Here is a 12,448-nt window from a genome sequence, read left to right as displayed (position 1 = left end):
GGATAGGGATAAAATCTCTAAATAACAACCGCTGGGCTTAGAGTCATGAAATTTGCTATGTGGGTAGCTGGACGGTCTGGTAAACACATAGGCTACTTTTTATCCGATATTCCCACGGAATAGGATAAAATCTCGAAATAACAATCGCTCGGCTTAGAGTCATGAAATTTGGCATGGGTGTTTTAATTTGACTCAATGAAAACCACGATGTAATTTTAGGGCATTTCCCACGAGAATTTAAAATAAAATCGGATGTTAATTCAACTGCTGTATCAAATGATTTACGCGTGCGAAGCCGCGGGTAAACGCTAGTAGTATACTATTTTATTTACCCAGGAAACTACTCAATTGCTAATCCAACAGGACTCGCTACACAATCACTACACAAACACGCATTCAATGAAGTTTATCAATATCATTAAATAAAAACAAAATACATCTTACCTCGCTGAGTTGATCGTTTCATGACGACGTCAGTGTCTGTGGTGGTGGCCGAAGGGGGTCCACGTCTAGTGGCTCGGCCTCCGGCAGCGAGGACGACTCGGGCTCAGCGTTTGGGGGTATCTGTGAGAAGCATCATCATAAAACATAGATACTTAACATACATACAGTGTAGTGAATAATCCTTTCCCGTCATTTTTTTTCGGAATCTTTCGGATTTGCCATGCAGTCAGCTCAGTATCTTCATATAATAGACAGCGTAGGGAAATGTCGAATCGAGGATTTATCGATAATAATCGATATAGAGTAGTTAACACTTAAGTTACGATTTTTATCTGATTTTTTATACTACATTCTCTCGCGCATTGTCGCGCGAGCAGAGCGGTGGCGCGTAGTGTGCGTGTTGCGGCAACCGCCGAGTCGCGTTGCTCCTAAGAAGAAGGGCTACGAATAGCCCGAAACATGTCGAGCTAAACTCGGTTTAAGACGTGAGTTATCCGTTACAATATAACATTTAATACTACATTCTCTATTTAATTTGATTGTGGAGGTTATACTGTCTCAGTGTGATATGCTCAAACAAACTCGAGGTTTGGCATTGTCACTAATACATAAAGTGCCCTATTTATTTAATACAAAGTGTCACCTTTAATACAATAATTCATAGACAAGTCGGCAGCATTGGAAGTAGTGGTGTGTTCCGAATAGGGCATATTAGGCAAAGCTCTGCGCAGGGGCGACACTAGCACAAACCGTAAACAAACCGCCATGACAACGTCAGTTCTCTTTATATTTTGTCGCCATGACGGACCAGACTTATAGAAATCATGACATATATGAGTAACAAAATAAATGATATTTACATTCGATACTCAAAAAACATATGGTATGTGCTAGTGCTGCACTCTGACGGGAATAAAATTGCACTAATATTCCCTATTTCACGGTGGAACGGATTATTTAATAATGCTTTTTGTCCAAAGCAAATATGAAATAACAAAAAAAATTAAGCCATTTCTTGATTCATGCGTTGCTTTGTTTTTCAATAAATTACATTTTACCTTAGTACTTCGCTGCCAAAGCAGCACCAATGTCCTTCGTAGCAGAGTAGCAAAGTAACAGTCTGCAGGCCAAAAAACTGAACCACCACTTTACCACCCCAAGCTCATTTCTCCATTCTGCTGCTGCTCCTCATTCTTCTCATCATCAACGATGATCGTATCCTGGTCATCCTTTTCCTCCTTCTTCATGTCTTCTATAAAACTGGCCGTTTCGAGGACGCTGTCATTCGCTACGCTATCATTTTTATCCTGGCCGCTCTCCATGCTTTGGTCTTCATTTTTCTCAACATTTTCATCAAGTACTTTCAAACCTAGCATCGGGACTGGTAAACTTGACACTGGGATTTCGTTTGGCAGAGCGATGTTAGCCGCCATCGGTATAATGGGGTTCTGTATTGATTCGTTGAGAATAACTTTTGTGGGTGACACCAGAGAGTTCATGACCGGATTCGATACTGAATTGTAGTTTTCTGCAGGTGATATCTGAAAAATTAATGGGTATACAATATGTTACAAAATAACCCTTATAAAATATATGTAGTAAATTATAAAAGCGAAAAATATTGTCAAACTTACAATTAGTAAGCTGTCATGTCATACACCCGCAGTTAGCATAGATTATTTAGCAGAGGGGTAATACCTGTTTTAAGATTCTTTGTCGTTCCGCAGATATTAGGTAAAAATGTATAAAAACATTCTGTGTAGTTTACTCTTTAATTTTAGTGAAATAGGGTTTGCATATTCAATGAAAAATCAAATGATTTTTTTTTGGCGGTAAATCTTACAGTGATACTATGGTTTTCAAATATTGTAAATAGATCATCATGACGGATAATTTAACTCCCTTTCCGCTTTACGAGTATTTTTGAACACCGAGTATTTGAGTTATATTATATTACGTAAGGAAAGAAACAGAAAGTGGAATTTATAAATATGTGTAACTTCTTCTGTGGTTTGACGTCAAGTTACTTTTGAAATATAAAAATTCGTTTCAACTATATTTTTTTAAACAATAAATATTTTTTTACTTTTTTATATATTCTTTTAACAAAATGTAAGCGCAAGGGAACTCGCCCACGGGACCGGTTTTTAAAATCACATTACTCGAAATTACCATTTGAAATTTGTAAAAAAATTAGCTGATTTTGAAAATCGTGTTATTTGTGTTCTCACTGGTGCCATCTATTGGAAAATCGAAGGAAAGAAAAATAGCCAGTTGAATAGCCAGTATTAGGGTGATACCATTTGCTTGTACTAGGTGGTGTCTCTGTTATATATGTACTCTGTGGTGATAGTTACCGCGCTGTGCGAACAGTCGGCCAGCAGCTGCTGCGCGCTGACGGTGGGGATGGCGGCCGCCGCCGTCGTGGTCGTCGTGGTGGTCGCCGTCAGCAGAGACATGCACGTGTTCACGGACGGCATGATCGGGATGATCGGGACCGGCGGGACTGTGAAGCAAACTTATTGCTTGTGTTAGTTTAAATCAGGGCTCTTCAAACTTTTTGGCTGTAAATTCGTGCGGGCCAAGACTGGCTGGTCATGGGGGTAATACATTAGTTAAGTAGACTTACTCTTCAGGGGGTACCTAGATACGAGTAACGCATGAGGAACGCACTTGGTGTTGCTTATGTTCATGAGTGGCTATCTATGACTTTGATTATGTCAGTCAGTCAGTGGTGGGTCTTATAAAACTAATTACTAGTTACTTGTAGCTTTATAAAATCGGACAATATCGCGGGCCAGACAATGGGCTCTCCCGCTTTCTTTTCAATTTTCAAAATTCGTCAGTTTATTCCGGCTTGATTACCAAACTAATCATTAAAAAAGTGTGTCTTTTTATTTGAAACAAAAACTAAAAGGATTTCGTAATACCTGTGACGGGCGGTTGCGGCTTTATAACCGGTCCCTGGGCGGTCTTGGGTATTGAGAATTCCGGAAGCCATTCCTTTATAGCTAGCCTGAAAAAGGTATGAAGAATTATCAAATACATATATTTAAATACTAGCTGTTGCCCATGACTCCGTCCGCGTAGAATTTTTGCTATCGATATCCCAGGGGAACTATGCATTTTTGAAGGATAAAAACTATCCTAATGTCCTTCCCCGGGACTCAAACTATCTGTATACCGAATTTCATTTTAATCAGTTCAGCCGCTATTGGGTGATTGAGTAACATCTTCACAAACTTTCACATTTAAGATATTAGTAGGATAAAATATATGAATATTTTCATATATTTTATCGTTTCAAATAAAATTTTTTCGTTTCAAATAATTTATTGAATCAGGCGTTACTTATAAGGTCGCGGGTGAGCAAAGAAGTTCTTTTAGTTCATTCATTCGTTTCTTAAAACGCAACACTTATTGACTGTGAATTATAATTTGAAAAGCTGTTTTCTCCAAATTTTGGAACTTTGGAACATTGAGACATTTTACTGGGTCAATAAACTTTAACTGTTGTTATTCTGTCTCGTGACTCAGGGGACAACGGTGATACAGTTGCTTAGAAATATGTCTGCAATATATCCAACTAGCATGCTTCGAGTCATGAAGGAATTACCTTAGCCATACGCCCTGCGCGCCACAGTGGCGCGTAACTAACTACTCAAGATTTACCAATGTATGTTACTAAAGTCACCACCAATCACCTTTCACCTTTTAACATTGGGTACTTAACCAACAATTACCCAAAAAAAGTCGTAGGTATCGCAACTGGTTAAAACTGTCAAAACTCAACTTTTTTTACCCCATAAAATCATACTTCTAATTAGTGACTCAGGAGACATTACCAATTTAAGAAGCCTTACTAAAAAGTTAGTTGACGATGTTATATAGTAACTGTGTCGTATTTTAAGGAATCATTAGTTTAATTAATTGTTCGTGTTGCTTACACCCGGTATGACTAAATTAATCTTTAAGTTTAGGTTTCTATTGTTCTCCCGCGCTGACGAAGTCAAAGACAAAACAAACCTTATTATAGAACGTTACCTTAAAGCTTGTCTTGGATGGTAGACATGTTTGCCAAGAGCGAGAGGCACCTCGTCCTCGCAAACGCCTTGCTCGCTCTCGCTCTCCAGCCGAATGTCCCAGGACACTGCTTCCACTGCGCAACATTAATAAGTATGCTGAATGATGAAAATTGCTCATCAGCTTTTTAATTAGCACAGAATAGATCGTCAAATCATCAGCAGATGGCGTAGTAAAGATTTTAATTATTACTAATATCATCAATCATATCAGCCGAAAGACGTCCACCGCTGGACAAAGGCTTTCTCCAAAGACTTCCACAACGATCAGTCCTGCGCTGCCCGCATCCAACTGCTTCCTGTGACCTTCACCAGATCGTCGGTCCATCGTATGAGTGGTTTACCGACATTTCCATGACCTGTTTTAGGTCCCCACCCCACTCAATTACTAATTTTCCCCAGCCGTCATATAAGGCCCACCCATCGCCATTTATTTTCGGCTACTACTCTAGCTGTGTCCGTCTCTGGATTTCTTCTTACAATACAATACAAAGACTCTTTATTTTACACCAGACATAGTAAGCGATAGAGAAAACAGATACACAGAGAAAAAATTACAAGGTGAGCAATAGGCGGCCTTATCGCTTAAGAGCGATCTCTTCCAGGCAACCTTCTTCTGGCCTTTCTTTCTTTAAATACCGTGCATCGCTCGTTCCCTAGCTCTCTGTGCGACTTGCAACATTATGGATATGTTGCTGTGCTGTGCGTAAGTAAGCTTTCTTAGCTCGAGCCGAAAATACCACGTTCTCAAAATACCTTCCATCCATCCCAGCCTATATACGTCCCAATGCTGGACACAGGCCTCCTCTCAGAAGAAGCGGGCTTGGGCCATAGTTACCACGCGGGCCCAGTGCGGATTGGGAACTTCACACGCACCATTGAATTTTCATATTAAAACATTGCTTATTTATATCCACCTATCATCTACCTATCTATCTGTTTAGATTTGTTGTGTATGTGTTAGTTTTATGTATTCTTGATACAGCTCTAATCTACTGTAAATTGCACCACCTGCTAAAATGTATTCCTTATTTCTGTCCATTGTAAAGGTTGCCTGGACGAGATCGCTCTGAAGCGATAAGGCCGCCTATTGCTTACCTTAGAAAATCTCTATGTATATACTTGTGTTCTCTGTACTGTTTACTGTATTGGTGTGCAATAAAGAGTTATTGTATTGTATTGTATTGTATTTATTACATTGTCATTATACCATATGTCCAAAATAAGATATTCCACCAAAAATTTAGTAATCTTCGATTTTTTAATGTGGTGCAACGAGATTTCTCGCGACAAACGCGTGTGAAACTATATTTTCCCCTACATCACCAAATGGATACCATGTTTTTATGCAAATAAATGATTATGATTAAACTACTTACTAGTCGCCAGTGTTCGTTACTTACTGTGCGTCGGCGCATCGAGGCTGCAACTCGCCCAGTGCGCGAGCGTTCTTATGGCGATCATGTTCGCATTATACTCGCAGTTGGGATTGGTTAGCACGCCGCGCAGCAGAGGGATGAGCTCCGGGGAACGGCCGCAGTATGGACCTGGAATAGCACACAAAATGAAAACATTACAATGTTTTGAACTAAAGTGATTTTAGTGGTGACCTGTCGTTTTGCCGTGTTTCATTACGCAGATTTTCGTTTCGCAGACAACTGTTGGCAGATTTTTCTTTTGGCCGAGCAACGTTTGGTATAATTTCGTTACGCCTATTATTCGTTTCGCCGAGTAGTCGGTAGCAAGAATAGCGATAAGCAGATTTACGTTTAGTAGATTGTTTGTTTCGTAATTGTTTCAGTTAACCGAACAACTGTTCGTCGAGACACGATAAGCAGAGTTATCACATGGCATTCATATTGTTAAGTAGATTTAATATTCAGTCGATTTTTGTTTCGTAATCTGCGTAGATAAAATCGCCCAATTTTACTGAGTTGACTATATAAATATACTAGCTTTATCAAAATGAAGTTAGGTGCGACGACGAGCGTTAGCGAGGAGGAGTGTTAGGTAGAATTGCGACCAACAACGCACGAGCCGAGCGAGCGAAGCGAGCGTGCCGCGGTAGCGGCCGGCGAAGTGCCAGAACCGAACTGCTAGCATCGCGACTTGGTTTGTTTAAACTCCAATGTAAAATAAATACAAATGATGGTCAAAAATACGTTTATTACTTGCGTTATACGTTTGAAACTTGTGAGGGTACATAAAAAAATCATAAAGAATGCGCGGTCAGCACGGCGTGTAAAAATGCCAATAAGGCCATAGTGTAATCCACACATATTCACGGTATTGAATGTCAGTCCCCATGCGAAACGAAAAGATGCGAAAAGTTGATATGCGCACTGAATAATAGTTCAACCGTTACAAAAGCGAAAGGTTGTTCGACCAAATGTGCAAAATGTGTAGTGATTAATAGGCTAAACGAATTTCTGTAAATAGTTGTACGGCTTACTGACTCATATGCCAAGTAAATAGTCTGCTAAAGGTTGAGTTACGAAACGTTAGTCTGCGAAACAATACATCTGCGTACAAATTCATCGGCGTACCGTTACTCGGCGAAACGTTGTCTGCCAATCAATAATCTGCCTAAAATAGTCGGCGAATCATTAGGTAACCGATTTTAGTGACACCCGGGACTTATCACAGTTATCACGCTAACAAAACGAGTAAAAATTACCTCGACGTTTCAACTTCATTGCAGTGGCCGCGGCCGTGGTTACGAGTAGACTGAAGTGTAGGGTATAGGTAGTGCCACGAGAGTTGAAGTGAATGATTTACACACACAGCTACATGAAGAACTAGTTGCATAAAACGAGAATGAAAGAAATGAATGAGTAAATGTCAAAAATTACATGACATGTTCCCGTGTGCGTGACCTCAACTCTGGTGGCGTTTCCTATATCACGTTTGCTTAGCAGCGCGAGTCTTTCGAACTACCCGCACGTGATTCCGATTAGTTTCGGCACTCGCATCGCGAACTACCCGCACTTCGGAAGCGGGATAGTCTCGCTCTACCATGATCAAGGGCTAGCCGGCGCTAAGACATAATGATGATGATGACATACCCAAGAATATCCGTTTCTGGTCGTAGTCGTTGGCGTGCAGGTTGTCCCATATGACGGGCGCGCGGCGCAGCACGGCCGTGATCTCTTCGATACACTCCGTCGTCAACACCTTCGATATAACCTTGGGACCTGCAAACCAACATAAACATGCTAGGGATGAACTAAAACAATGAGGGCTATCGCGTATGAATTCGCCGCTAGAGGCGCTAGTGTAGCGTGAGGTCTCCGAAATGTCAAATCTCATAGTTTTTGGGTGAGCTATGCGGGTTTATTTATAATTAGAATAATTTTGTGAACATTTTGCATTACCTTAAATTAATTATGGCAATTATGCGTTACGGGGCAATGAATGTCTGTGTTTTGAGACAGTTTTGTCTTTTGGAAACTTTTGTCCTCCCTTTTTTTCCGAACAAAACGGGACTACGCAACACTGTGGTTGCTCGATATTTTTATGGTACGGTTTTAAGGTGTATTAAATATGTAATTAACCTAAAATTTGTTTTCACGCCCGTAATAACACTTTGAAAGCCACACTTAAATAAAAACCTTACGCAACAGTGACGCCAACTAGAAAGACAAAAAACGATAGCCCTCATTACTTTGCCCACCCGCGACCTTACGTCTGAGCAAGAAATCTGCACATTTCTGGTGGAACCGCAGACTAAAAAGGCAAATCTCAACAGTAAATAATAACCTTATTGTTTGCCGTTTTTTAAATTTGGAATTGAGCGCGAGTCTAATTCGAACTTGCCGATATTTTATATCTTTGACAGTTTCAGAGGTCATCATTTCAACCCCTCTCGATCTAATTCAAATTCAAATTCAAAAACATTTAATTCAGACCATGTCCATAAGTGTTAGTTTACAGTACCTTATTTTATATTAGTTAACTCTAGATTTACATTATGTTATATACAGAGCCTCTGGATTCCATATGTACTGAATCCCAACACCATACGCACGAGGCCGTTGGCGCTGTCACGCACCCGGCGCATGAAGGACGCTGTTCTGTTTCGTATTATTGACCTAAAACAGTCGGTACGCGCCTCTGCGAGCATACCAGTTCGTAATTCTTGCTGGTCGGAACAAAATATCCATCAATTGACAGTGGAATTTTCTCATCGTAAAACTATTTATGCCGTTACAAGCAATCATGACTCAGTGGAAAACGCGTGGTGATAACTGAGGTCATTAACATCCCAGTGTTTATGAAAGGTATTATAATAGGTCGGTTGTCTGTTTCCGATCTGTCTGATTGTGTGATTAAACATTGTCAAACCAATACATCAACAAAATTGAACCTTGAAATAATGTTCATAAAGTTCACTCAGAAAAAATACCGCCTTAGAGTTAGTAGCAAATAATAAAATAACCTTTTGGTTGCCTGCCAGCTTTACGTCAGCTTTACTTAAGTACAAACAGGCATAATTAATATATCCTCATGAGTTATTTAATTAATTTCTTTAAACAATAGCTTATTTTATTCTTCTTTAAGCAATATAAAGTTGCCTTGTCAAAAATATGTCATAACCATGGTTGCCAAGATGTTAGAGTTTAGATGTAATATTTAAATCTAAAAGGACCGTATTTAGGCAGGCAACCCATTTGCAATTTAAAAATAAATTTTATCTAACGTTTAAATTTTATAATTATCAAATAACAGATGAGGGTACCTAATTATTTCTATCAGCAGAACTTAGACTATGTAACCTGTCCACATGATGTCGATCTGCTGCGAAAGCTTGGTCCCCAAAGTGTTGAGGTACTCGGAGCTGTTGACTGTGGGCACGGCGCGCGTCGAGCAGTACTGCGTCGGACACAGCAGGAAGCGCGGGCAGCCCAGGTGCTGGTGGATCTCGTTGGTCACTGATACCTGCAAATATATTTAAGGCTATACAAGGCAGAAGCGGTGATCTCGCGTGGAGACCGCGGATCCACAAGCGTGGCGTGGGACGCCTTCAGACTAGGTGGAGCGATGATCTTCGCAAGGTGGCTGGCAAGACTGGATGAGAGTGGCCGTGGATCGTGCTCAGTGGCGTGCAATTGTAGACACCTATGTGCAGCAGTGGACTAAGATAGGCTAATGATAAAGGCCAAAGTGAAGAAAAAAATAAGAAAAAAAAATGCTTTTATTCACTGATCTCCTTGACAGAGTGGTTCTGGTCGTCTGATGATTGTCAGTAGTAAAACTTCGTGACAACATGCAAATCCACCAAAAGTTAGAGATTTGTGACAGTTACAAGCCAACTCCTTCATGGCTCATCTCCTAAGCACACTAGTAGTATACATAGCAAACATTTTCTAAGCAACTGTATCACTGTTGTCCCCTGAGTCACGAGACAGAACACAATGTTTAAAATTTGATTCACATATTTGCATGTATTTTTTAATTAGTTGAAGTATGTAGCTGATAATTTTCATGTCTTTACTATTCCATCCTTCTTATTTTTGTAAGTAAAAATTAGTTTTATTTTAAAGTAAAATGTAACTTACTTGAGCATGAGCAAAACTCTGGAAGATTTGCTTGTCAGCCTCACTCATCTCCGGTTCAATGTCATCGAAGAGCAGAGCGAAACATGTGCAGCCAAACTGTGACACCTGCAAACATACAACGATTTATGTAGACGCTGATGGGTACATAATAATGTGCTAAAGCGGAAGAATAATAAAGTCTGTAATTAATTCATAACATCCATTAATTCAAAATTTGCTAGTCAGGTCAATCAATTTTTTATGTTATTCTTTCTGTCCTGTAACTCAAGAGACATAGTCATCAGTGATACACTTTGTTAGAAAAATGTTTGCAGCATTAGGAGATGACCCATGAAATAATGAGGGCTATCGCGTATGAATTCGCCGCTAGAGGCGCTAGTGTAGCGTGAGGTCTCCGAAATGTCAAATAATTAGAATAATTTTGTGAATATTTTGCATTACCTGAAATTAATTATGGCAATTACCTATGCAATAACGGGCAATGAATGTCTGTGTTTTGAGACAACGAAATGGGACTATGCAAGACTGTGGTTGCTCAATATTTTTATGGTACGGTTATAAGATGTATTAAATATGGTTTTAATCTAAACTTTGTTTTCATGCCCGTAATAACAGACTTTGAAAGCCACACTTAAAAATCTCACGCAACAGTGGCGCCATCTAGTAAGACAAAAAACGATAGCCCTTGTTGCCTTAAAACTGTCACAACTAACTTTAAATGGATTTGTAACCCATAAAATCATACTTTCAATTGGTAACTCAGGAGACATTACCATGGCATTAAGCTACACTAAAAAGTGGATTGACCTGGTTACGGTTTAAGACGTGAGTTATCCGTTACAATATCATTTTTGTTGTCTGTTGCTTGATTTTACACTAAAATAAAAAGTATACATAATAAAGTTACCTGTTCAAGCTTCCTTTTCAAAGTTGTGATCTCTTTCTGACTGCTGTAAGTGATATCGAGTCCAGGAGACAGTGCGTAGCAGAACGTTATGCCTTGAGCGCGGGCAGCCGAGATGAGGGACGTCAGGTGCTCTGCCTCCTCCACTGTGTAGAGCTCTCGCCAATACGCCCGGTGCTTGTAGTCGTCTTTTGGTGCGTACACATACATGTCCAACCCCCATTTTTTAAGTCTGTAATTGAATAATAATTTAAATCATCATAATCCCCACCTATCTATCTAACTTTACACACCCCATTGAACTGTTTGTTCTCCTTCACCATATAACTTTTGGTAAATTTCCAATGTAATTTTGCACATGAATTTCTGAATTTTGAAAAACACGAAATGCTAGCCTGTGGTTGAATCCACTTGTCAATGAAATGAGTGGACCTTAACTTTCCAACATTATTTGTCAGAGTGGAAGGGTTTTAATGTTTCAACAATAGTCAAGGTAAATAGTAAGATAGCCACAGAATTCTCTTTAAAACTTAAATGGCACAGGCCTATGACTTTATTTGACCATTGTATTTGCTATTAAATTTGTTTTGATAAGGATTAAATACAAACAAGTTGTTTGTTTTATAATCTCCATAATTGTTGTTAAACACCCAAATATATAAAAGTAAACATTACCCAAAATCAATAAACATGTTGAGTGAATGTCTGGAACCATAATACACATAAAACCCAGTACTTACTTCTGAAATAGATCCTTTCTCTGCTCAGTGGTCCACGGGCGACCGTAGAAGCCTGCGAATAGTCATGCACAGGTCATTCACACCGATCTTATATTCCAAACATAGGTATAAAACTATGCATAGCCCATACAAAGGCTTTCTCCGTTATTTTAACTAGTTTTACCTTCAACAACACCGCAGATGAAGTCCTTCCGTCCAGCACTTGCTTCGTCCGGCGAACTTTCAGTCATTTCTGCCACGAAATTGCAGATTCTACTTGCAAAATAAAGATCGTTACCGAGAAATGTTTAGACACGCGTGTCCGCGAATAACTGCGTCGCAACGTATCGTGACTCAGAGGCCACAGTAATATTACTAACTTTATAAGGAATCTCACGATATTGATGCACCGGCTGGCCAATATCAGGCGTAAATCATTGGAATACTTTGTCCCATAAATGGAAATAATGAACGGGAACTAAGAATATTTAGTGTCAAACTCGAAAAGATATTTTATCATACACACTGGCAACCCTGACATAAATGGCCACACACAGTTGGTATTAGATTGAACAAAACGTGAAACCAAATTTTACAGTAAAAGAAGGCATTTTAATTAAATTATACAATATAGCCCTTGTCAACATCTCATTCTTGAAATTAAGGACTTCGTAAAATTTTACTCATCAGATCACACCGTAAAATACCTCTTTCGTTTTTAATTATTTAGCTGCATTCAAA

At 39.4% G+C, this 12,448-nt stretch overlaps 1 protein-coding gene across 1 annotated transcript in view; it reads right to left on the bottom strand.

Annotated features, from left to right (window-relative positions):
• Positions 1-12,211, bottom strand: part of Oga (O-GlcNAcase) — a 26,126-nt gene extending 13,915 nt beyond the window's left edge. The window contains exons 1-11 of the mRNA XM_074106962.1: positions 11,892-12,211; positions 11,729-11,780; positions 10,992-11,220; positions 10,085-10,189; positions 9,302-9,464; positions 7,592-7,720; positions 5,930-6,073; positions 4,489-4,603; positions 3,375-3,460; positions 2,802-2,950; positions 1,597-1,985 (exon numbers count right to left, since the gene is read on the bottom strand). Of these exons, the coding sequence (XP_073963063.1) occupies positions 1,597-1,985; positions 2,802-2,950; positions 3,375-3,460; positions 4,489-4,603; positions 5,930-6,073; positions 7,592-7,720; positions 9,302-9,464; positions 10,085-10,189; positions 10,992-11,220; positions 11,729-11,780; positions 11,892-11,958 (1,628 nt within the window). The 5' untranslated portion in view covers positions 11,959-12,211. The remainder of the gene's footprint in view (positions 1-1,596; positions 1,986-2,801; positions 2,951-3,374; positions 3,461-4,488; positions 4,604-5,929; positions 6,074-7,591; positions 7,721-9,301; positions 9,465-10,084; positions 10,190-10,991; positions 11,221-11,728; positions 11,781-11,891) is intronic.
• Positions 12,212-12,448: the final 237 nt, after the last annotated feature.

The sequence above is a fragment of the Choristoneura fumiferana genome, chromosome 25, assembly GCF_025370935.1.
Source record: "Choristoneura fumiferana chromosome 25, NRCan_CFum_1, whole genome shotgun sequence".
In the NCBI taxonomy this organism is placed as follows: domain Eukaryota; kingdom Metazoa; phylum Arthropoda; class Insecta; order Lepidoptera; family Tortricidae; genus Choristoneura; species Choristoneura fumiferana.
The sequence above is the reverse complement of the archived record's forward strand: the minus strand, read 5'-3'. Positions and strand labels throughout refer to the sequence as shown.